The 27,292-nt window shown below is 31.1% G+C and overlaps 3 protein-coding genes across 5 annotated transcripts; 1 reads left to right on the top strand and 2 right to left on the bottom strand.

Moving 5' to 3' along the window:
* The first annotated feature begins 9,699 nt into the window (after positions 1 to 9,699).
* LOC114183498 (SPX domain-containing membrane protein At4g22990-like) lies at positions 9,700 to 17,378 on the top strand. 3 transcript variants are annotated; one of them, XM_028070532.1, is made up of 13 exons: positions 9,700 to 9,789; positions 9,888 to 10,009; positions 12,845 to 12,961; positions 13,043 to 13,118; positions 13,274 to 13,394; positions 13,530 to 13,841; positions 13,929 to 14,042; positions 14,157 to 14,611; positions 15,178 to 15,479; positions 15,634 to 15,806; positions 16,052 to 16,242; positions 16,408 to 16,541; positions 16,744 to 17,378. In XM_028070532.1, exons 4-13 carry the CDS (start codon positions 13,066 to 13,068, stop codon positions 16,980 to 16,982), a joined length of 2,094 nt encoding a protein of 697 aa, XP_027926333.1. In that variant the 5' UTR covers positions 9,700 to 9,789; positions 9,888 to 10,009; positions 12,845 to 12,961; positions 13,043 to 13,065; the 3' UTR covers positions 16,983 to 17,378. The 3 variants fall into 3 exon arrangements, with proteins under 3 accessions (XP_027926333.1, XP_027926335.1, XP_027926334.1); XM_028070534.1 differs by lacking the exons at positions 9,700 to 9,789; positions 9,888 to 10,009 and adding an exon at positions 12,456 to 12,595 and having other exon boundaries at positions 16,744 to 16,982; XM_028070533.1 differs by lacking the exons at positions 9,700 to 9,789; positions 9,888 to 10,009 and adding an exon at positions 12,601 to 12,667 and having other exon boundaries at positions 16,744 to 16,982.
* A 304-nt stretch (positions 17,379 to 17,682) lies between these two features.
* Positions 17,683 to 18,509, bottom strand: LOC114183125 (ripening-related protein 3-like). The gene is made up of 2 exons (XM_028070021.1): positions 18,230 to 18,509; positions 17,683 to 17,945 (listed from the first exon to the last, which is right to left on the bottom strand). The coding sequence occupies exons 1-2, from the start codon at positions 18,507 to 18,509 to the stop codon at positions 17,683 to 17,685; spliced, it is 543 nt and encodes a 180-aa protein (XP_027925822.1).
* Positions 18,510 to 20,883: 2,374 nt separating this feature from the next.
* Positions 20,884 to 26,964, bottom strand: LOC114183991. Its single transcript, XM_028071215.1, has 6 exons — positions 26,791 to 26,964; positions 26,595 to 26,717; positions 23,233 to 23,334; positions 21,947 to 22,093; positions 21,695 to 21,802; positions 20,884 to 21,207 (listed from the first exon to the last, which is right to left on the bottom strand). Exons 3-6 carry the CDS (start codon positions 23,320 to 23,322, stop codon positions 21,109 to 21,111), a joined length of 444 nt encoding a protein of 147 aa, XP_027927016.1. The 5' UTR covers positions 23,323 to 23,334; positions 26,595 to 26,717; positions 26,791 to 26,964; the 3' UTR covers positions 20,884 to 21,108.
* Positions 26,965 to 27,292: the final 328 nt, after the last annotated feature.

Genomic DNA, 27,292 nt, shown 5'->3' with positions numbered 1-27,292 from the left:
AATTTTCAATTCCTACACATCTATCTATATATATGCATGTATCTATCTATTTACTTCCATATATACAACAAAGAAAAGAAAACAAATTCCTTATTTTGACACCTTTATAATGTTTTTGTTGTAGTTTTCGTTAGCTTGTTGTATACTGCACTGTGATTAACAGGAAGAAAATGTCTTATATATAGTACTAGGTTTGGATTGTATTCATCTTCTGTATATGTCAGTGTGAATTTAGTCTTCCGTACTTTGTGAAAACACGTATATACTTAGCAGAAGGTTTTGTTTTTGGGTGATAATATAGCAGGGTTGGGTTATTTTTCTGAAGTCAAAGGTGAGAAGTTAAAATTATTCCCACCAGAAAGGAAAATATATATAGTCTAATATGTATTTTAGAGAATAGAAGGAAGAATAATAATTTTTAATTAATAATAATTATTAAATTTACTTATACGTGTATTTTATTATAATTTTAACCACTAATTTCTTATTTTATTCTTAAATGTTCTTCTTTTTATTTTTTTCACTTTAGACGAGAAAAAAAATGAAAGAAAAGGGTACTTAACCACAAGAATAATCTATCAATCTTTCTATAGTGCTTACACAAAACATATTTTTTAGATTAGAAATTTCATATATTAGTGTCAATATTAGATTGATCAAATTCAGTAACCACACATTAATATTTTAGGTAACTTATAATTTATTTGACCAAAAATAAAAAATAACTTGAAAAATCAGAGTCACAGACCAGAAAACTTCTCAAAAGGAACCTCCAAAAAGTGTTATTGTGATGGAATAATTCTAATAGGTATGGCCGCCACTGAAGTTTTGAACACTCCTCTCTTGAGACTTTTCCCCTAGCGAAGGATAATATGATAATATCATTTTTTTTTCTCTAAAATTATTAAGATTATCTGTTTGGATCCAAACTATGGAGACGTATGTTTTTTCTTTAAAACAGTGATTTTTTTCAACTTTACAAATATAAATTTTGTTGTCAAAGTAGTTCAACATCCCTTGTTAAAAATTAAGGTTGTATGGATCCATGCAGCTGGAATCGAATTAATCTATTAGGTATTTATAAAAACCACTTATAAAGGTTTTTTATTTATAATTTAAGTCTTATATATTCTAAAAGTGTAGATAATTTTTATCCAGAATTTTACGGGTACAAAATATTTAAAATATATTACTATAATTATACATTTATTTTTAATTTGATAGGTTCTGTGGTTGTATTTACTAGGGATGAGAACTGAGGTGATGGGATGAATTTTATTATCTCATAACATTTTAAAAGAAAATTCATCTTTATTCATATTCAATGAGTATAATTTTTTTTTCTATCTTTTGTTAGTATATGTCCGTGTTTTAGGCTCTCACTTACTTATAAATTTTATGATTTGTTTTATGTGTAACACATCTTTTATAACATTTTCTACAAAATCAATACACAATTTCCTTTTTCATATATTTTTTTTGTTCTCTACAGGGTATTAAGAGTGTCAAACGATCCATGATTGAGAAGAGATTTTTGCACTAATTTTTCTTTCCTAAAGCCTAAAGCCTAATCCTCTTTCGCAAATTCTAAATCCTAAATCCTAAATTACAAACCCTAAGTCTCTTTTACAAATTTTTAGGCATTTCATTAGGTTTCGTTAGTTTTTCGCAGATTTCATTTTACCTTATCGCAATTTCATTTTTTGCTTTGAGACGTTTTTGGAGGTTTCGCACCATGTTCTTTATGCCATTTTAAGGTATTTGCAACCCTCTAATATTAATATGTTCGTATTATGTTTTGTTCGTTGCTTCCACGGTGCCATGGTGCAGTTCACATTTTTGTTTTGTATTAACTGAGCATATGAGATCAACTTGCCTTGAGTGAACATGTAGAATTGAGTGCATTTGCATTGTATATTACTCGTAGGGAATCAAAATGTTTGGCTCAATTTCTTATGGCCTTGCGTAATGATTTTGAAAGTTTACGTGATTCAATTGTGCATCATAGCCCTTTGCCTTTTGTTGATGATGTTGTTAATGAATTATTAGTAGAGGAAATTAGACTTGTTTCCCAATCGCAGGCCAATATATGGTTGTCATGACAGAATAAAAGTCCTGATCTCATACCTCCTTTGCAATATCATATTTTGCCAATTGAGCGTCAATCGAGTGTGTGACAGAATTATTAACCCAAATGATAATTTTATAGTTATCAGCTTTCCATACCTCTAAAGCAATATCATAATCATCATTTTTTGTATCAATCAGTTTTGCCTTAACACCTTAAATATAACCCCATATGAACTTTCCACAAAGAAAGTTTTTCATAACATAATTCTATTAGGAATAATTTTTACCCTCTAATTGCACACTAATAGACGGAATAGAATCACTTTTACAAGTTGTCATAACAAATTGAATATAAAATGAAAATGTAAATCATAACGTGGAAGCACAAACAAAACATAATACGAACCTAATATTAGAGGATTACAAATACCTTAAAATGACATAAAAAACATGGTGTGAAACCTCCCAAAACGCCTAAAAGCATAAAATGATCGGATGAAATGAAATCTGTAGAAAACTAACGAAACCTGATGAAGCGTCGAAAAATTTACTTGTGAAAAAGGCTTAGGACTTAAGGTTTAATAAAAAGAAACTACTACAAAATCTCATTCTCAATCATGAATCGTTGATACCATGTAGAAAAAAAATATGAAAAATGAGATTATATATTATTCTTTGTATAAAAATTGTTGAGGAAGTATATTATATAATACACAAAACTAATTATAAAAGTCACAAGTAAATAAGTCTAAAATATAAGCATGTTAAAACATGAGTCTATACTAAGAATATAATTTTTTATTAGAAATAAAAAAGGAGTTTACAAAATATATATATATATATATATATATATATATATATATATATATATATATGAGTGAAACAGGTAAAAAAAACTAAATAATTAATCATAACTTGCTAATATGATAATAATATGTATTATTAAAGAATATGGAAAATGTTAGTGTAACCTTCATTCACAATTCTTTAGTTTTTAGAAGTATTATCACAATTTAATTTCATCGTGTTCCGAAATTTATTTTCCGTATAAAGGATACAAAAGCATGTATAAAGATATTATTGAAATAAAACGTTGATAAAACACCGATCGAGGTATGCTTGAGTGCAAAAAGAAGGCGGCATTCTTTATTCTTCTTTAACGGGTTGGGTCATTAAAAGTAACTTGGACCAATCAAAATCTTACATAGTATATAGTGGGGTATTTCTTCATGCACCCCCATGGTTTCTTCCTGCACCTCATTGCCATTTTCTTCTGCAGCATGCAGCCTGGTGTGTTCTTCTGATCATACATTTTCTATTTCTCACATTTTCTCTACTTAGAAAAAGACAACATATCACACCATATTATAATGGAAGATATTTTTTCTCTCAAGAATGACTTCTGTAATGCTTAATCCAGAAGCAAATTCCACAATCCATAATCCAATTTTTTTTTTCTTTTTCGAAGAAATAACTTTTTCAAAACGTTTTTCTTATGAAAAAAAATAATTTTTTATGCAAAATTTAACTTCCAATTAGGTAATTTGAAATTAAGAGTACTATAACTATGAAGTCGAGTATGTTGCTATAATTTAAAGGTAGATCATATCTTGACATAGATTAAGGACACATACTTATGTCATTGTTGAAATATGGATCCACTTAGATAAAAGACAAGCAACATAACAATTAAGGGTAAGTAACATATTAAGCAAAACCCTAAAATGACCTAGTCATACATATCCAGGCTCAACAATTTGCATCTATCTAGGTAGTATAATAATACTATTCACAAGGTAAGAACGTATCTCACTTTGTTACAACCATACTATTTATTGCAGTAACTAACTTGAGCGACAAAGTGTCTTTATAGGCACCCCACATCGAGAACTCTAAGCTATCATTGGAAGAGGACACCATGACAACACCAGTGCAGAAAGGGCCTTTGGCAGCGGTTGTTTTCAATATTCTGCACCGGTTCGGGAACCGAAGCATATTGGGGCGAGGCCAAAAGGTCATAGCTTTTTGCCTCGGTTAAGAACCGAAGCCATAGAGTCCCCTTTTGCCTCGGTTTTACGTTCCACCCGAGGCCATATGGGCTTCTTTTTTTTTTTTTTTAATTTGATACCCCTTTGGCCTCGGTTTTGGGTACACCCGAGGCCATATGGGCTTCTTTTTTTTAAATCTGGCCAATCATACATTGCCACATCATCATCTCCTCCATCCTTCTCGCCGGCAGCCACCACTAGTCACGACCACCACGCACCTGCACAAGCCACATCGTCGGACCACCATCAGCCTCGCACTGCAGCGTCAACGTCGCAAGCAACCACCGTTCGTGAGCAGCACCTCCATCTTCTCTCCACGCACCACTACACTGCAACAGCGCCTCTATACTCGCGCACCAGCAGCCACCAGAGGAGAAGAGAAGCTCCGCCACCATAGCCACCGCACCTGCAACGCACAACAGCGACGAGCAACACCATGAACGAACCTCCACAAATCAGCACCACGCACCAGCATCTTCGTTGCCGCAACGCCATCCCTGCACTAGAAACGAAACAACACCGCTCTTGAAGTCGCTCACTACAAAAAAAGCCATGAAAGCTCCAGGAAACCTGATGTCGTCAGCCATTGTCACTGGACCGCCATGAACGCGTGTGAACCAGATTCATTGCAGCACCAAATCCATTACAGCACCAGATTCGAACCTGCATAACGTTCCTGCATCAAATCAAAATGGAACACCCTTGCCAGAAGTCCCAACGATAGAAACCACAATAGAGAGAGAGAGCACGCGAGAGAGAGAGCGCGCGAGAGAGAGAGCGCGCGAGAGAGAGACACAAAATGGTGGCCGGAGGAGGAGGTCGCGTGGTGGTTGCACTAGCCGGAAGGTGTGGTGCAGCGGAGAGAGGCAGCAGAGAGAGAGAGAGAGAGAGAGAGTTGCAGAGGCTGGCGCGGGGAGGAAGAAGAGGGTTCACGATTTTCGAACTCTAAATAAACCCTATAGCTTCGGTTGTTAGAAGAACCGAAGCCATTGACCCTTTTTGGCACCGGTTCTCCTTGGACCGAGGCCTATACCCTGACTTCCAGCCACTTTTTGACTTCGGGTCCTGATGGACCGAGGCCTAAACACCTCTTTGGCACCGGTTTTGAGCGAACCGCGGCCTATACCCTTCTTTGGCTTCGGGTATTTGGAGAACCGATGCCTAAAACTTGGCTGTAATTGCAAAAATGCCACCGTGCCATTATATGCTTCGGTTCCTAGCCAACCGAGGCATATAAGGCGAGGTAAAATGAGAATTCTGCACTAGTGCAAGAAGAGGTGAAAAAGATTCACAACTTGTAAAAAAAGACTGAAGAGTAGACCAAAATGTTAACCTAAAACATCTTAATCTCAGTAGAAGATTTGTCCTTGGGATATATTTAATTTTCGTAGAAATAAGTACCTTTTAAATTATACAATTTGAAAAATTTTATATAAAATACAACTTCTAAATTATTCAATATCAGATACTTTCAAATTGTAAAATTTAGTAAATTTCTTAATTGCAAAATTTAGAAAAATCTTTAAACCAAAAGAGCATGATAAAATTATTCATATTTACAAAGGTTCAAAAGAAAAAGAAAGTGCAAGAGTGACAAAAAACATCCCAAATGGTGAAAAAGAAATTGTACTTATTCATAATCAATGCCAGGAAGTTTGGATTTTCCATTCTAGAATATTGATTGTGAAGGGAAGAGGCAGTTAGGCCATTCCATTTTCAAATTCAGGGTTCACAATAAATAAATTGAATTAACTTCGGTATATTTTATTAAGAATTTAAGCGTAATGATGTGTTTTATTATCAAGAATTTAAGTATAATTTAAATATTGTATTAGTAGGTTTATATTAGATAAAAAAGATTAATGATAGTTAATCATTCGGAAAAATCATAAATAAAATAGATCAACAGATTCTAGGCCCATAATAGTCTAGGTCTATTCAGGTATTATATATAGTCACAGTTTATGAGGTATGTCAATGATGCATTTATTAAAGTATTTATCATATACAACAAAATGATAACTTGAATATTAGAATGTCTTTATAAATTTTCTATTCTATCGAAAGAAGACATATTGATAAGATTATACTAAGAGGATCTCAACTCAAAGTGTGAAAAAGACAAATAGACATAAACTGCTATGATATTTCAGTCATGCAAAAACAAATATGATGTGTTTCATTATTAGGGACTTTAAGTATAATTTAAGTATGATGTATTTTATATTGACGGAAACTAGATAAGTAGAATAATATATAAGAAAAAATGTGTATAAATTTAATGTCATTTTCTTTCTATCTCTTATTTTTCAAATTTGATTGGTCAAAGACTAACTTCACATAATATTAACTGCTCCAATAATTCTTTAACGTATATTGGAAATAAAACACAGATTTTTTAATGGACTGTTATAACATGTTAGTCCATAATGCATTTAATATACCAAGTGTCTATTTATTATATATATATATATATGCCAATCCATTGAAAAAAAAGTAATACTATATGATAAAGTAAAAATATCCAATCTCAAATTCTTCACACTATATGATCCTTATCATTAACAAACTCACTATTAGCATGTTGAAGTTAAATTAATAGCCAAAAGTGCAAAACTTAGCTAAGATATTTTTAGTGCTCAAGACTATTAAAATATGAAGCTAAGATCTTAAAATAGAATCATGCCTACTCAAAATCTTAACCTAACACTTGCAAATAAAAAGAAAAGACTCCCACTAAGGTAAACTCCAAGGACTATTAGCCAATGCTCATTAATTATTTTTTTTAATGAAAAAGATTAAGAGTGCTCTAAACTTTTACACCAAAAGTAAAAAATTGATTGGGATTGTAATCATATTTTAGTTTAGTATATGTGAACTGTGAAGTTAATATCTTTCTCTTCTACAACATTACATCACTCCTCTTCATTATTTTAAGTAAGTACACGCTTATATGTGCCTTTTAATTTAAGTAAAAAAATTAAATAAGGTTTTTTAGACAGTAATGCAAAAATATTTAGTCTAGTTAAACCTAGAGATGAATTATTAGTGTGAATCGGAGATGATCTATTTTTATAATATCAAATCAAGAAATATCAAAGAAAAAATATTAGTGATTGTGGTTTTACAAGAGATAATAAATAATAAAGGAAAGAAAGAAGTATTAAAAGAGTTGTATAAAACATTAACCCATAGGTTTAAATTGGTTTTTATTAATGTCAAAAGAAATTATTTTTCTTAACCAAAATCCACATTTAGCTGAAAGATACATAAAGCATCAAATCTAAATTAATAGTCACATTTAGCTAAAATCCACTAAAATAGTAGAAATAAACATTGTTTACAAAGTTAAAAAATAATTCATTAATTATTATTATTTTAACTATTTATTGTTTAGCGTCTAAATCACTTTTCAAATATTTCATGGTATTCTCATTTCACATCAAATCATCCTTGTAAATACACTATTCAATTTATTATTTTAAATTCTAAACCTTTTAATAAATCTTTTAAGTGAGATTTGTGAAAGAGATTTAACTAATGAAATTTAAGATTGAAATGTCATATCATTTTTAACTGAAAATATTAAAACAATAAATTTATTTTACTCCTTATCCATATATATTTTGTTCAACAATTTCATATTTATTTAACGTCAAACAAACACTTATATTATTTCATACACTTATATTTATTTAGCGTCAAACATACACTTATATTTAACGGCAAACATACCGGTATTTTGACACTATTTTTCATTTTACTACCATTTAATATTATTTCTTGTAATTATTTACTTTCCTTTTCTTCTAAAAATATAAAAATTATTTTTTGTAAAGACTATTTTATCATTATACAAATTATCAAATAGTTATCAAACGGTATCAAACATCATTTTTCCTATTTTTTAATCTGTGCACTCTTACTAACCTAAATTTCTATATAACTTGGTGAAAGATACAACTTCTGAAAACCAAAATCCTTTCACTTTCTGACTGATTCTAAGAAAATAAAAAATAAAACAAAAAAGAAGAACCAAATATCATAATGTGAACTGAGACCTTTTACATGGTTTACATTAATAGTTTGTTTACTACCACATTTGGGTTTTGTGACTTACTTTGTCGCAAATTTTGATTCACGAATAAGATCTAGACAGCACATAATCTTAGATGTTCTTATCTACATGTCTGAGTGGGTAAAGAATACTTAAACAAAGAAATTGTGGGAAAAAGTGAGACCATGTATATTATTCTTCATCAATGTGATATGGATAGAAAAGAATATTCTTTGTGGACCATACAAAATAGTCTATTATTATTTTAAAAAATGAAAGACATGTGCAATGGTATTAACCAGACAGGGACACTAGGCAATGCTACAAAAATCGACCCTAACTAGATTTTGTAATGTCCTATACTCAATTTTTAGTTTAGGAATATGCATCTGAAACACAGTTAGGATTATTTGGAATTTTTCTTCCACATTTTTTTTAACCTATATAAAATTGTTTTATATAATTTATACATTATTTTATTATATATATAATAATAATAATCCACAAATTACATAAATAATATTAAAACTTTATGAACAATTTATTAATTAAAAATCAATTCAGACACTAATTCATTTAGTAACCAAATCATTAATAACTAATATTAATGATAGTCAAATTATTACTGATTATATTATTTTAGAAACCAATAATATTTAATTTATAAATTAATATCTAAACAATAATTTTTCGTGCCAAATTACTCTTTTCTATATCTACGATTTCATATGCATGTCTCTTCAAATTTTAAGTTTGTACGGTAAGTGATTTATAATTTTTAAACAAGTTTAATAAAAGAAATTCTTAAATATTATAAAAATTTTAGATTAATTCATATTTGCTTGATATGATTAACGCAAGAATATGTTTTCATAAATACTGATATACTGATAGAAAAACAATTAATATTTTTTTTTTCATAACATAAACTAACTTTAACTCTAGAAAGATCTCATTTTATTTTATCTAAGTATTTACTCATTTAAACAAATTGAAAATAAGAATTTTGATCATATTATGACTCTTTTTATAAGATTTGACTCCACAATTATGATAGTATATATGTAGTTATGATTTAATAGTTGAATTTTGAATAGTTTATATGACATAAAGTTCTTGAAAAGTATGTGTTAAGACTCATTGATGGAAACAATCCCTATAGTTTCTGATGAACTCTAGAAGTCCTTCATGTTTTTGGTAGGGTTAGTGCTTAATAAAAAAGGTACTCTAGTTTGTTCATAACACTGTTAATGACAGAAAAAGGGATATATATATATATATATATATATATATATATATATATATATATATATGTATATATATATATATATATATATATATATATATATATATGTATATATATATAACAGTAATTATCAACAAGTATATATGGACAAAAATAATTAACTAAACTGCATAAAGTCACTTTTGCACTGAGGACAAAACACCTGTCCACTACTGATAAAAAAGTTTGGTAATCCATCATTTACTAAGATCATCATGGTGATTCTTACCAGGCTATAAATTGAATAGAGAGGTTCTGTATAATATGTGAATGTGGCCTTTTGTTTTTCTAAAAGCCAGGAGTGTCTCAGTGCTGCATAGTGCTTACTGGTGAGTTTGGCCTGTAAAAATGGACTTGTTCAAGTCATTCACTTTTCAATTACAACATGCATTTTGCTAGTAAACTTAATTTCCATACTTGCTTTCAGGTAACTTTTTTCTCCATTGAGTTCAGCTTCTGTCAAACTGAAGTGGCTAGAGTACTACAAAACCAGAAACATTGCACTCATGATTGAAATGGAACCATATCTTCAATCTCATCTCAGCTATGGTAACTCCAATGCATATCTCTAATTTGAATACGTGCATATGTTTTTCCGTTTTCATTTTCACTTTCATGGACAAGTTAAAAGTACACATACTTCATATTTTGAAATATACAATTTGTTAAAATATATAGGATGTGCCTCTTATGATGTATATATATAAGTCTTGTTCTTGAGTACTGTGTCATAATCGAATTTTTTGACAGTGTATGAAACTCATGTTTCTCTCCTCATGGTTTCTGTATCAGCAAGTGAATATGGCTTTAACACAGAAGTAGGAAAGAATGAGACAAGGAAAAGTAGGATTAGATTCTTAACTCTATAAATAATATATATTATCATTGAGAAAATCCATGGTAAATATCATGTATGCATGTCTGTTAAAATATTGGCCATTATTTTTTCACTAATTATTGATATGACTTACTTTACTGAGCCAAATCTGAAAAAGTAGACCATATATCCATCGTACGGAAAAAATAATTATTGGTTAGAGCTTTGTGTTAGATTTCATATTATTACCTCTTTACTAATCAGAAGGGTAATTGGGTCCCATACTCATCATAAATTAAGTAATATTTTAGTTAGTGCAAGAGTATCTCTATCTCTATCATAAAAACTCAATATGAGTTCTTAACTCTGTCTTTGGTGGTCCTTTCTAGTTATATAAAGTTTTTCATATCCACGTACTAATAAAAAACACTCAACTTTAGTTCTTAATTTATTTTATTTTCCACTCACACAATAGGAACTCTGTTTCAGATTGAAAAGTTATTTTTCTTATGTAGTTAGTTCTGTAAAAAAATTATAAGCAACTTTGCTGATAGATGCATGATTTTTCAAGATTTACCTATGCATATCCCAGAAAGCTAAACTGATAAGTCAGTATGTGATATACCAGTTTTATTCTGTGTTGTATATTCTTTTGGAAGAATCATTTTGTTTGTATGTGTTCTTAAGATTCTCTCTATCACCTTCATGCTCTTGCTCATGCTTTCTATTATAATCACAACTTTTTGCTCTAATATTTCTTTCTGTATAAATATATTTTTACTTGGTCCATATTCTTTCTAAAAGAGATTTCTCATCATCAGGATCACACGCATGACTCTTGTGTCAAAATATTTTCTAAGTCTTTAATTTATATATATATATATATATATATATATATATATATATATATATACATACATATATATATATATACATATATATATATATATATATATATATATATATATGTATGTATAATAGATCAATGATACAAAAACAGAGTGTGTTTGGTCTTACTATTTATTGAGAAGCTCAGTTTTTCTTTATATTCTCTTACAATAAATAAGTTTTTTTAGTCTATCATTACATTACACTGTAGTTAAATTCTTTTATAAGTAAATTAGATTCATATAATTTTTACGTTAAAAGCTTATATAAATTGATTGATTTTTACAGTAAAAGAAAAATTTAATTAGTTGAAGTCTTACAAAAATAATGTATATAAACTTTTTCATAAAAAATTAAAGTACATTTTTAATTAGTTGATGGTGAAAAATTGAGAAAAGTTGTCTCCACATACATAGGTTAGTGCATACGTGTGTGGTGGCAAAGAGTGTTTTCCTTCATGTCACGTGCTTCGTCTATCAACGTTACATTTGTTACTTCCAATTGCTGTTTATAAATAAATAAAAGGCTTAAATAAGTTTGAGGAAATTGTATGTGATTCATTTTTATTTTGAAGACCTAATAGTATTTTTTTGTTAAATATTTAATTTAAAAAATAGATATTTAAAATTTATTTAAGCTTCAACAAACTAATTCAACTTAATAAAACTCTGAAAAAATAATTAAAGACGAAAAACCCGAGTAAGTTAACAATTTAACAAATTAAATATATATACTATTTTTTTTAGATTAGATTGGATTTTGAATTTAATTTTAAAAAGCAAATTTAAATAAATTCAAATTGGTGTTTTATAAACTAAAAAACATTTTCTTTATTATAATGCAATGAATTTTAAATATAAATTTAAAAAATAATTTAATCCAATTCAAATAAAAGTTATATATATATATATATATATATATATATATATATATATATAAATTTACACAATCAATTGTATATTTTGAGACTTATTTTCACACTTTTACTTATTATGTATTTATGAAATATACTCCCAAAAAAATTGGACTGCCCATTACTTATTTTTAATTTTGAAAATAAGTTATTTAGTTGTATACTTTCCTTTAATCATAAAATATCAATTACGATAAATTTGTTTGCTTAAAAGTGATCTAACAGAAGTTTGTTATTTGTTAAGAAATAGTCATTGAACTTTTTATACTGAATGAGAAGAAATTTAAATTTTAAATACAATAATTTTCTATCGGCAACATGCATACTTCTATTTCTAGAATACCAAATATATGTGATACTCTGTCACATGCAATTACCGTTTAACAGCATTTCCTTGGTTTGTCTCTGTCATGGGAACTTGAGTTTCTGAATTGTTTATGCATGTTTTTGTTGTTTCTGATGAAACTAGAACACACAAGACACTATATCTATGTCCCTGACAATGACATAGACAAAGGTGCTTATGTTTTAATATTTTGAACTTGGAATTGGTTTCTTTACTTTCTGCACTCTCTTTCCTCACTTCCTGGTGATCATTTAGTTTTTACTTCTGCATAATACCACTATTGCAATTTTGGATTTTAAATTTAGTGCTGATTTTCAAAATGAATTTTTGTGTTCATGATATCAGTAGTCCATGAAGAAGATCATAAGTTTTCATTGAATGACGACTCTTTCTGATTTGGCTTAACAACTGTGGTTTCAGTGTTTGAGGTTGCAGAGTCCATGATGCTGTACCCTTACTAGTATTCATTTTCTCTGTGGTCTTCCGATTGAAGTATTGATCTCTGAGAGGAAAGAGAGTTTCAGCTATTATTATCAGGTTCATGATTCCATTTCCATACTCTTACAAAGCTTGAAATTATTATCAGGGGTCATAACTCTTGTTTCTGGTGTGCTACAGTTCACTGACTTTCTTTCTTGAGCATGGTTGGCTACGGTAAAAAGTTGAGAGAATTGCAGATTCAAGAATGGAAAGGGTACGTTCATTTGATCATCTCTGTCAAAATTTTGAAGATTTTTATTTATTTATATCAAATTTTAACTCTTTTTGTTTTAATGGTGGTAGTGATACTAGCACAAAAACGAGAAATGGTTGTTTAAATTCTGGTAAAACTGTTTAAACTTTTTTCAGATATTATATCAACTATAAGTTAATGAAGAAGAAAGTGAAGAGATATGTAGAACAATTGGAGGTTGGAGCTCAAAATCGCCATAATGTTCTCAGAGACTTTTCAATGCTGCTAGACAATCAGGTACCTTAATGTCTTCACTGAACATGGTTAGCATATATAATAACATTGAAATACACCTTCCACTTTGTGTGGAAAATAACATTGAAATATAATATGAAAAAGACTGAGTAATCTTTCCTTGATCTTGAATTTCAGATTGAAAAAATTGTTTTGTTTCTGCTTGAACAACAAGGAGTACTTGCACATAGGCTCTTAGATATTGGAAAAGAGCATCACACTCTTTTCGAGCACCCAAATAGTGTAAAGATCTCTGAACTCCAAGAAGCATATAGAGATGTGGGACGAGATCTTTTAAGGCTTCTTAATTTTTTGGAAATGAATGCTATTGGTCTGAGAAAGATCTTGAAGAAGATTGACAAACGGTTTGGCTATAAATTCACAGACTATTATGTGAAGACACGTGCAAATCATCCTTATTCCCAACTAAGGCAGGTTTTCAGGCATGTGGTAATGTTTCTATCTCTGAATACCACTTTTTTCAAATTTTGCTTCAAATTATTTGAAGCTTCTTTATCAGTAATAGTTGTTTTGCAGGGAATTGGGGCAGTTGTTGGTGTTTTATCTCATGGTCTTGCAGACCTTCAAGATTTACAACAAAGTCAAGGAAGCTACATTTCTATATATGACCAACCTTCTTATACTCATCAAGTTAGTAGTTCCTGTTTTATGTTCTGTTTTACTGTTTTCTGTTTTCAATTTCTATTTGCTAAGGTATTCTTGCAATAGTACTTGATTATTGTCTCCTTCTGATTTCTCTTGAAGGATCCTGTTCTGAAATCTATCAAAGAAGCTGTAGGCAGATTATCAAACTCAACAAACTTTCTTCAGTTTTTGGGAAGACATGCTTTTATCATGCAAGAGGAGCTACCATCTCCTCCTGAAGATCATATTGTTGATGAAAGATATCATTTTATGTCACTTCTTTTGAACTTGGCAAACACATTTTTGTATATGGTGAACACTTACATTATCGTACCTACGGCAGACAACTACACTTTGAACCTTGGAGCTGCAGCAAGTGTTTGCGGTGTGGTCATTGGTACAATGGCTGTTGCACAGATGTTTTCTTCGGTTTATTTCAGTGCATGGTCAAACCGATCATATCTAAGACCACTCGTATTCAGTAGCATCGTTCTTCTAATCGGAAACACCTTGTATGCATTGGCTTTTGATATGAATTCAATAGTAGTTCTACTCATAGGTCGCCTTTTCTGCGGGTAAGTTATTCCCATTCTCTTTGGTTCTACCCATTTTAGAACAACCAAAGTGTATGACTTTTCAATATCTTGTCCTGTCCTGTTCTCTTTCTAACATGCATACAATGGATCAACTAGTATACTAAATACTACCTCTGTGAAGAAGCAAACACTTTAAGCCTGCAGACACTTTAAGCCTGATTCAACCTTACAAAACTAACTTGTAAGGTGATGAATCTGCATTATCTCTAGTTGTTGTGGATCTCAAACACACCCATCATATGATAAGAGCCCGATAACAGATGGAACAAAATAAACCCAACAAACAACACATTTCGCTAAAATATGCTCCAACTCACATATCTGATACCATGTCAAAAATTGAATTTTAAATCTAACTCAATCTTACATAACCGGCTTGTAAGGTGAGGTTTGGACCCACTTATATATATAACTCAATGTGGGATCTCCAACGATCTCAAAGGAAAAAATGTGGACATCTACACTTTACCATGATTGTTTGAAATGTGCTTGTCATGTTTTATTAAGTTGACATAATTGATGTGATGAATATAATTATATTTCAGATTAGGATCTGCAAGGGCTATTAACAGGCGTTATATCAGTGATTGTGTACCTTCGAAACTTCGGATGCAGGCTTCAGCAGGTTTTGTTAGTGCAAGTGCTCTGGGAATGGCTTGTGGTCCAGCTCTTGCTTGTTTGTTACAGACAGATTTTAGGATTTACAGGTTCACCATGAACCAAGACACTTTACCTGGCTGGGTAATGTCTCTTGCATGGCTTATCTATCTACTGTGGTTGTGGATTTGTTTCAAGGAACCCGCTCATGAGAATCAAGCAAATCTTGTGCTATATGAAGCAGATACAGGTATGTTAGCATGATCACTTTTTGTTACATGGTCCATAAGCACTTCTAAGAGAGAAAAATAAGAAAAATTGAATAAGCTTCTCCCTGAGCTAGTTTGTAGAATCTATCACACTGTTCCATTAGGTTTATTTTTTCATTTTATTAAAATGCGTAGGACCAGCAGTGCATGTTGCAGTAGAGAACGAGCCTACTCAACCATTACTAATGAACTCAGAGGAAAAAGAGCAGGATGAAGAAGGAGAAGAGGAAAATGATAATGCTGAAGAAACCAAGAAACCGGTGACTTCTATTGTGGTGGCATACAAGTTACTTACACCAGCAGTAAAGGTCAGAAATCCATCATTATGACTTTTGTTTCATGTACATAATTTTATATTTTTATTGTTGAAACTTTATGGATTTAATAAAGGAAATATTTTGAGCTGGATAGATTGCTTCTTTTTTTTTTGTAGCATTGTAGTAGAATCTTTATCATGGCTTTTGTGCTGGAAAAATTAATGAGTTTGAGTTGTGATGTGATGGTATGAAACTAATATTCAATCTTTTGCACCAACTATAAACATATTTATCAGGTTCAGTTATTTGTGTATTTTATGCTCAAGTATGCAATGGAGATCGTACTTGCCGAATCAAGCCTCGTCACGGAATACTATTTTATTTGGTCAACCAGCAACGTATCCATTTTTCTTGCATGTCTTGGTCTTACAGTGCTTCCAGTAAATATTGTTGTTGGAAACTACATCAGCAACATATTTGAAGAAAGGTACAGATTCAAGTATTATCAGCAAATTGTTCATGGTTTAATGTACATTTTAAATGGAGTTTGTACCACGTTTGTCATATGCTATCTCAAAACAACTAATCTTACCTCTTTCTATTGCTTTCTCACACATTTGATGATTCCATTTTGGTTGGCTTCTGCTTGTAGGCAAGTTCTACTCACATCAGAAATCATGGTTTGCATTGGACTACTTCTAAGCTTCCATATAATGATTCCTTATTCAGTGACTCAATATGTTGGATCAGCCCTTCTCACATTTGTGTCTGCTGAAGTTCTTGAAGGTAATTTGTTCTCACTCTATATAATGTCCAAAATTTATCTGATATGCTGCATCAGATGAATTTCGGACATCATACAGAGCGAGAAGACAAGCATCATACTGAAATTTTAAATCTATTAAATTGGTTCACATCTTGTGGTACAATCTGAGACTGAAATTTGCTTCTTTGAATATGCCCTCTTATTTTTGTTTGGTGAATTCAGGAGTGAACCTTTCACTTCTATCAAAAATGATGTCATCAAGGCTTTCACGTGGAACCTTCAATGGGGGATTGCTGTCGACAGAAGCTGGAACTCTAGCTCGAGTAATTGCAGATGGAACAATAACAATCTCTGGATATTTCAGTGAAAGCAATCTTCTCAACACCACCTTACTCCCTGCACTTCTCATCTGCGTCTCATCCATTATTGCTACCTGCTACAGCTACAACTCTCTTTATTAGAACAATAGCATTGAAATCTGAAGTGTATATAGTGATTGTGCAAACTGATCACTTATCTGTGATCAGTAAAATACTGTAATAGTTAGTGTCAGCAGATTACTGAATCAAGTTGACAGAATAACGTTTTTGACATCTACTGATATGGTTTTAAAGATAAAGCTGGAACATATCTCTCCAGAGGATGATTGTTCATCATGGTTTCTCCTTTACCAGTATCAAAATACAGTGGTAGCAAGACCAATGTTATTTTAAGTGTCTTAGACACCTTGGTTAATACAGATTTAGTAATTTACTCTTTTAAGGTTTTATCTTCCTAATTCTGATATCCTCGAAAGAAGTATTGAATCTATTGTTTTGCTTAAGAGGTATTTATAAAAAAATTCAGTTACTTCAAAAGAAGCTTTGTACAAAAGAAAGTTTGATGGTTTGGATTTGCCTTTTTTGGTCACATTTACATTACTGCAATTTCGATGGACCTTCAATATGAATTTTACCGTTGATTTTCATCTGATAAACATAACGACATTTGAATATAGATCCTATTGAACCGGTTAAGCAAAAGGAACTGGTGCATAAAAGTTAATATAATACAATAGGATGATAACCTCACACTCACACACCCTCACAACATGTACATGATAGATGATACACACAGAATAAAAACTAAAGATCTTATCCAATACAGAAACATATTATAACATCAAGCATCAGACCATGTGATGTCAAAGCCACCCCATTCATTTGGGGGCACTCCCAATGCTTTCCAGACAGCCCTAGAAGCATCAACAATGTTGTTGGGACATGGAGGTTGGTAGTCATGGTCTGCATCACATCCCTTAGTTGAGTCACACTCATCAACCACCATGGCCACCACACTTCTTCCATTTCCACTAATGGTGATGTTTTGGAGGCACCTGCTTCTGTGGTTGAACCACCCTGTAGACAGTGCCACCACAGGTGTGTCTGTTAGGAGAAAGAGGTTCTAAAATGGAAAACTTATTCACTTTGCATTGTGATTATTCATGCCATAAGCAATACAATTTATAGGCTTACAATTTTCGTCTGTTGTACTCCCAACGGCTATAAACGACTAGTACATTAACTACCCAACGGCCAGTGCATTAACTATTCAACGGCTAGTGCATTAACCACCCAACGGCTAGTACATTAACCACCCAACGGCTAATACATTTAAGTTTATTAAAATAAAAACCCAACAGTGTCATCAGAATGGTATTGGTTGTCACATTCTGAAGGGCCACCACCATCTCCACCCTTCTCAAAACTGTTCAGAGTCAGGTAAGCCTTTGTGTGGGTGGACATAGGTGGTGAACATTCATATGTTGTGTAAAGTTTTCCTTCTATGCAGCAATCTGAATCATTCTCTTGGTTGCATTCTCCTGCTGGTGCTTTCTTTCCTCTGATTCTCCCACTTGGTCGACACTTTTGAGCCTCAGACTCAAAACTACTTGTTAAGATGAGACTGACTAATAAAATCAAGGATGCGTTTGAACAAAACCTCTTCATTCTATCCATCAACTTCTCTGTTTCTACTACACTTTGTTTTTCTTTTGAGTGTTTGATGTTTGAATATGAAGATTTTAGCTTGTATATATAGAGGCTTCTTGATCAGGTACACGATTTTGCTTCGAAATATAGGTTTCTTTTAGGGTCAAGCAATGATTTATAAATTGTCTTGTGTTGTCAAAATGACAAGCAGAAATTCAAATAACGTTTGATTTGGATTTGGAACATATATTTGTCCTAGTTACAATAAATATTCAGACCGTAATCTCATCGGAAATTTTAGTAAGAGAGATAGATACATACAAGTGGTTAAAACTTATGTTAAACAGTTTTAGCTTTTCGACTTTTCTTTGTATATTCTCTCCTACTGAAAATTTTCAATACTATATAACCAGGTACATGCAAAAAGAATAGTTGAAATAATTATTACGATTTGATCATAATATATATGTTTGGAAACTATGTATATGCTTGGCGTAACGATGATTAATGCATGTATGTTATTATTTGGATGATAAACATTATCGTTGCATGTAAAAAAAATGGTTTCTTGATTTTGATTAGCAGCAAGAATATAGCCTAAATAATAATGAATAAATAATAACATTCACGGATCCATATAAAAATGATAGAACCTTAAAAGAAACATGATTGATAACCATAATAAGAACAAAGGTGCAGTTTGTATAAGATAAGAAATAATATTGAGAATATTAGGTGTCAACATCAACTGGTCTTCAAAGCTTTTTTTTTTCATATCTTACGAATATAAGGGAATGAAAAAAGAGTCAAAATATAAGATATTCTAGCCAATTTCATCTAAAAATCTTAAAACAACGTATTTATAGATCTTATTTCTATATGATATTTAAATCTTACAATAATAGATTTATGAATCTTAAACATAGAACATTTTCTATAACCAATCAAGTTGTTCGTGATATTTATTAACCTTTCATGCATTTGCGCATGTCTTCTATAAATGTTTAAATCAATGCTCTAAATTCATAAAAAAGTGTTCCATGTTTGGTATAATTTTTCTTGCATATAGTAGAAGAGCCAACTTTGTGATTTAGGACCTAAGTGCTAATTATTACATATTTCTTTTGATGGAATGGATACACATTTTAAAATCCACGAATTAATTTGAAATTTTGATCTTTCAATTTCAAGTTTCAATCAATGATTCTGAAAAAATTTTAATTTTTATAATTAATATGATTGCTGAATGTACTGCTAATGCGATTGTTACATTGATCGAATAGGTTTAATACATATTTTGCGACTACAATTTTCTTTTCATTACTGCTTTGTTAAACTTAGGGTTTCAATTACTCACATGAGACCTGTGTCTTCAAGAATTTGAGGAATGATTTTATCTTTTTCATATAACTGTATGTCCAAAATGTAGTTTATTGTACGAATTGTTGGAGAATGGACCAGTTTAGGGATAATAATAGAAAAAGACTCAAATATCCTCTACCACATCATTGCTTCTATCATTACCATTTGTTTAAGATAAAATAAAAAAGAGGAAGAACATTGTAGAGGAAAAAGAGAAAATACTAAAAAAAATTCTGAAAAGCTCTTTTTGAAACATATTTTATGCATTTTAAAAAATTCTTTTTGAAACATATTTTATGTATTTCAAAATATTCTTTCTGGAATATATTTCATGTAAGAATATTCTTAAAAACTCATTTCAAAAGACATATATATTTTAAAAAGTTTATTTTAGAAATTCTATTTTGGAAAACTTTTTTCTAAATGTATTTTATGTGTTTTGAAAATTTAATTTTAAAAATTCTATTCCGAAATTCTAATTCCAAAAATTCTACATAGAAATTTGTTCCGGAAACTTTATTATGGAAATTCCGGAAAGTTTCCGAAATATATATTTCCGAAGTCACTTTTTCAGAAGGTATAAGGGTCATTTTAAAATTTTGTGGGGCTGCGCAAACAGATTTTGGGGTGCAGGAAGTAAAAAAGTTAGGGGTTTTCTCTTGTGTTCATGGATTAACATGTGAGATATTGGTTAAGATTATGAAATTTTGTCTTTCGACGTATTATCATCACTCAGCAGCTTGTTTCGTTTCAAGTTGCATCTTATATTAGCACAAAATATGTATTTTAGGAGATTTTCTATCATCACTAAAAATAATTTTGCACTAATTATCTTATATTATATTCTAATGTATTCAAGTTTTCTCTTTATAGTAAATTCTTAGTAGATATGGCAGGAAGCTCTATGTAATAGCACCAACGAAATAAAATTCTGCATACAAACATTTGGATATTTAGCTTCTCAAAAAGTCATTCGCCACCACGCCGTGATTTAGTTCATGATGCTTAAAATAACTTTTTTCAACATGAATTCATGATCAATATTTGTGATAGAGTTAAGAGAGCTAAACATTGTCTAATATTGCGACAGAGCTTATCCATACAAATAAGCCATGCCCGAATGCAGAAAAATTAGGAATAACCAAATCTCTCTTCATAATCAGTTTGTTTATGATGAAAAAGTTTAAAAGAGAATGTTGGGAAATGATAGGAAAAGGTACTGATATTCTTCATAACATATTGTAGCCATAAACATTCAATCACGTCCTGCTTGCATACATGTCCTTCGGTTATGCCCAACTTTACCACACAATCCACAGTGCACTAACCTCCTTTTGGGAACAGGAACTTCAGCCTGCAAAATTCAGAATAAGAAGTTGGAGTAACTATCTATAATTATCAAACCAATGTCACATGCAAATTTCCTTCTAAGTTCATTGTACTCCAAAGATTCCAATCTCCTTTATATGGGAAGTTTCACACTAAAATGTGGGTTGGAATAAACTTAAATGGACAGTTTTATGGATAATGCCGTTTTTGTCTGTTTCAGGAGTTTATTGTGTTGTTAATGGTCATTAGTATGTTATAATCAACCTTTATAACACAATAAAAGTAATTCAGTTTATTCACAAAGTAAAATTTTGTCTACAAAAAATGCATTTCAATTCTTATCATTTTATCATATTTCCATGTGCTCCATTGAGCATCATGCTTTATTTAGTTTCTTAGTTTTCATCTTCTGCATTCATTACAACTACTCTTGTTTACTATTCATGTATACTTTTCTTTGAGTCATTTTATTTAATCATAAACAAAATCTATGTAATTCATTCTTCAAGTACCGGTTTTTGAGTTGTGAAAGAGAGATCGCATTCCATATCGAGGTGTCCACGTTCATTACATATATTGCAAGTTTGATTGAGCTCTTCAACGGTTACTCTCCTTAAGGCCTAAAATCATAAATGCATATATGAAAATGTAATCATTCTGGAAAAAGAAAACGAGCTCAACAAATTGTCAAAAATATAGTTTTCTGAATAATTGTATTCACAGTAATTTAGTTGGATTATAGAACACATGCAAGTTTTACATACCCATTTTCGGAAGTTTGAGGAAAAGCAAACTAGCTGTCCAACTTTACCACATTGCTCACAGCGTCTGTTAGCCAAACCCCATGCCATGCATAGTTTCTTGTGGACTCTTGGACCATTCCCAAAAAACAAACGTAATGGTAGTTCTTTCTGCACATAAATATGTGTGAACAAGAATGATACAAACTAGAACGGATATCAAGTATGATCAGTTTATAAGATAAGAGTACTAAAGTCATAAGTGGATATTCATAGTGGTTCTTGAATATCTGTTTCCCAGATGATTTTTTTCTTCAATTTAAGGAGAAAATTTATAGAAATGCCTTACCTCCAAGACAAAATTTATCACACCCATTAAGACTAAATGTATTGTTAGTGTGATACAATACAATGCTTATGGGAATGAGTGTCTGATAGATAATAGGGTGCCAGCAAGAAAGAAAGTTTAATTTTGCAGTGTTAAAGAAATGTTGGGGTAGTCCCGTTGTAGAGAAAAGAATAAATCATTAATTTAGTTCCTGAAGTTTACCCTCCCTCCAAAATAGCCCTTAAACTAAAGAAACCAAACTGTTGAAAGTTGTGGGGGATAATTGGTTTTGAGCATGTATGGAGAATAGCCATGGAAACACAAAGAGGGTGGTTGAAGGGATGAAAGTCAATAAATTGGAGGTAGAGGGAGTCATAGAAAAACTATAGTCAAATCATTAGAAGTGATTTAGAAGAACCTTTGAGGTAAATAGTTTAATAGTACACTTCATACATGACAGAAACTTACGGTATTATATGATCCTACAGTCGACCCATCTAGTGCCGAAAGGTTTTGCTGTTCTTGTATGATTTACTAAATTTGAGAAAATAATATCAATATAAGAAAACTTATGAAACACGTCAAATGGGAATTACAAGGTAGCCAGAAACAAAATCCCATCCCAAATTACAATATCAAGTATATCATTTACTCAGAAAATAAAATATAAATTCTCATACTCTCTTCTTTGAAGTAAAATCTAACTCCTTGAGACTTTCCATTTGAAGACAGAGACAAATAACACATGACAGATGTATACCTTAATTACCTTTCACCTAAAATGATCAGTGCTGAAAATAAAATGAAACAAAGGCGAAACCAGACTAGACAACGCTTAATTTGTCTAAAGCATTCAAAGCCAGACAACTTGAAAAGCAATTACTATAAAAGAGAGGTTCGCTCGTGATAAACTATTCTTTTTTTTATGTTAGTGATAAAGAAAAGAACAGAAAATAAAACGCAACTAAAAGTAAAATCTTACCTTTTGTGAAACAACTTCATCAGGTTCTGCAGTTGCTTTGTTAGCCAAACCTTGTGGGTCTGTTGAACTTAATCTATCCTCCAAATCCATAATCGCGTAACACTACAAGCACAAATTGCATTCTTTCAATCTTGTAGCAATATAAAACCTTAGTGCATGTACTATATCCTCACAGATAAAATCATCAAAGTCTTATTCTTCCACAAAGAAGTCAAAGAACTTGATAAATAGAAACGCATACAAATTGGTAACAAAATTAGTAGCCTGTTTTCACTTATATATGATGGAGATTCACTTAAGACCTTTAACAAGCAACTATACAACCATATAAAGATGCAATTAGCTTATTCCCAGCAACTGCTTCTTTGTCTCAAAGCCTTCATTTTCTACCTTATACGGTTACGTACTATATGCTATGGATGATTCTATTAAACAAGCATTTCATTTCTGTAAGAAATTATGACAAATTTTGAAAGAAAAGCATGCCACCATACTTTGTACTGAATTTGGGAGCACTTCATCCATGAAAAAGGATACCTTTGATAAGTCATCTCATGACAAGACAGTTTGTCAAGTGATTAAAACAAAAAATAACAAGGCCGCATGCTTTATTTGGCATGTGACACAATTGCTGATTCTGTTGATCATTTTCCAAGAAGATGAAAAAAATGAATTGCTAATGCCAAATAGTAACTAATCAACACCCTATATCTACCAGGTCACTTACTGAGTTGATTCCTAATGAGATAAAAAATATAAATGCATTCACATATTTTACACAGTAAGGGACTATGTTAAAGTGTTAAGAATGGTGTAGATAATTAGAGTAAATGAGAAATATATTTTGGTTAAATTAAGATGAGAAAAAACAGAAGAATAGATTTTGTATATTATCACAAAATAATGCTTTTACAATCACAACAAAAACAAACTGTATTTACAAATAATCCTAAGAGTCGTTCTTAAAGGCCTATACAATATATGTCTTCTCTTAAGTGGATTACACGGATTTACTCACTTAAGAATGTTTGTTCTTTTAATTTATTTTCTATATTTATTGTAGTACAAAAAAAAAAAAGATTAACTAGCTTCATCTATTTGTAGTAATGTAATAAAAGTGTCCATCTATCTCATTGTAATTGGATAAACAAATAATTAAACATCCAGACTATTCAAACATTATTTAACAATATTGTAGTCTTTAAAAATATCAAATTTTCAACCAACATAATTAGAAATAACAAATAATTATAATAAAAAGGTTATGAAAAAATGATAAAAAAATAATAAAGAGTTGTATTAGGGGATTACAGGTTAAACCACCTCCAACATAACTCGCACCCATTTAATTCATAGGTTAAATAAGTCGGATTGAGCTTAACCCACGTTTAAAAAAACTAAATTTTTTCCTACCCTACCTGATTCAAACATATGATAAGCGAGGTTCGCTCATGACTTACAACCTATTTTGACACCGAATACGAAGAAGTTGACAAAAAAAATAAGGAAAAAATATAAGTGAATGGTATATTTTGAACTTTTATTATATTGCTATTAAATTAGATTCACTGGATCTGGAAATAAGTTTATATTAGGAATAATCAGTTAGACAAAGTGGTTAACTATTAAGAAGTGATTGATGGGTTAATAATATATTCGTATAACTAAAAATTTATAAACCCTATTTTGCCCATAAAGAACATATACAAAATTCCAGTTTCTAATTTTCTCATTTTCCCCTGGAAGCATAAATTCAGGAAAAAGGGTGAAAAAGTCTCAAACCATGACAAATTTAACACTTCATAATTTCTAGCCAAGACTGCGAAGTCAGAAACTACAAAGAAAGAGAGTAAATACAAGGGCATGCACCAACCATGCTAATTGTTAAGCTAGCTCTTAGTAATGCACATAGAAAACTACTCAACAATAAACAAAAAGAAGTAAAAGCTCTCATATTCTAAGATGATGAGGCAGATTGGTAAAGCAAAACAGCTCCTCACTTTAACAAAATGCATCCCTTGTGTCCAAATTTCTGTAACAAAATAATCACAAATTCAAAGTTGCTATTCTAAACTATAATAATTTCCTACATGCAAGCCCTATCCTAAAGAAGAAAAGCCAAGGCCTCCAAAGATGGTTCAGTAATGTCTTTCATTGAAAAGAAATGAAGGAACTCATTGCATTTCAACAAATTGGCACAAAAATAGCATTCACCCATGTTTACTTATCCATAGGAAGGCCTCCTCTTTGACCACTAATAACCAAATGAACCATTAAAAAATAGATTATAAAAGCTGAAACAACTAGACAAAAGTGTGTATTCTCATAATGTATACAATATCAGCCAGAGAGATCCGGTGAAACTAGCGACAATTCTAGTTCAGTGTATTTGGTTTTAAAACATCTTTTTCTTTTTGTGACTTGTTGATTATAATTTAAACTTGTAGCTTCTGTTAGTGGTTCTTAGTACTGTACGATATAAATGCATGCTATTATGTATATTATTCCTGTGGAACAAAGGTTTTAAGCACTTGTTCCATCAGAAGCTTTACCTCAGATTTTTCCTGGGATTAATAGAAAAAATAGCACATTGTAATTTTTGGCATGTAATACTCATGGATATTAATATCAATCTAGCAAACAGTAAAAAAGAATTGGTGTTCGGGTCTACCACCTGCTAGATTATATTATTTGTTCTTGTAAGAAGAAAAAACTGCTTAACCTGCATACCTAAGGTTATTAGCAAAGTTTTAAGAATGGTTTTAGTTACTCTAACCAGACAAGGTGGGATCTTAGATGAATGACCAATCTTCTGGGTAACACCTAGGACTGAGAAAGAAGAAACTTAGTTCATCAAACATAGAATTAAGACTAGTGGTTAGAATACGGTGCATGCAACATATCAATTTCATTTCTCAAAAAGAAGCTCTAAAATAGGGAAAACAACCAAGTAATAACCCTAAATTATCTAATATAGAGCAAACAACCAAATCAAACTTATGAGAAAAAGAGGCTAGTCCACATATGAAAGAAGAATTGATAGATGGATTTGAGCACTGAATTCACTATAAATATTTCCTTCCAACACAAGCAAAGGCAACCGAACTGATTTCTGTTGTGAATTCTGATACATCAAACTGAATACACAAAATCCATTTAAATAGAAAAAAATAAAATAAAATCAGTAGATGATAGATGATACTGGAAATGAATATGAAAGGGCAGAAAGAAAACTAGTGAAAATGAAATAAAAGAAATTAAATCCACCATTACACAATCCTGTTGCAAGTCTTGAAATTCAAGAAGAATGTGTTGATAGAATAAGAAAACGTGTTGTAAAATAATTTAATCAGCGAGCTTACCTCAGAGGATCAATGAAGCTATTGATTGAGGAATTAAACATAAGCTTGAAACCCCCTTTTTGTTGCAGAGCCTCAAGCAGCAGAATCCACAGCAAAGTAGTATCAAAGATGGCAAATTTATACCTGCAAATGGTCCAAACTAAGTAAAAACAACAGTGGGGTAATGAGTAAAGCTTGTTTTGAGTACGTGTCATACATTCCATGCTGAGGAATGACCATAACGTGTTCAGTGCATGAAACACTGCACAAATTGCAAACGGCACTTCGTGGTGGGATTTTGCACATGAATTTGAAAAACTGGGTTGGAAGTAGTTTCGTCGTTTTGCTGATAGTTTCTGGGATTCTGAGGCGCCAGACCAGATTATGGAAACAACAGTTGCTTGTTTAAATAATGTTAGGTCCGATCTGAGGTTGCTGGTCCAATAATACGACGTCGTTCTTACAGTTGTTGAAGTGTCCAAAATCAAGATTAATTTGAGCATATTTCTAATCTAATTTTCATGTGAGATCTTCACACAACTAAGCAATCATAAGTTCTTAAATAAATAATTTCTAAAGTAGATATTATACAATTTGATAAACCTATCAGACACTTAATATGACAGCTTTTAAATTAAATGCATTTATTTATGTATGTAATGTGGATTAAATTATCTTATGACATGTCATTGTTTATTTGAGTTACTATATTTACTACT

The sequence above is a fragment of the Vigna unguiculata genome, chromosome 5, assembly GCF_004118075.2.
Source record: "Vigna unguiculata cultivar IT97K-499-35 chromosome 5, ASM411807v1, whole genome shotgun sequence".
NCBI lineage: Eukaryota > Viridiplantae > Streptophyta > Magnoliopsida > Fabales > Fabaceae > Vigna > Vigna unguiculata.
This window is presented reverse-complemented; position numbering and strand designations above follow the sequence as displayed.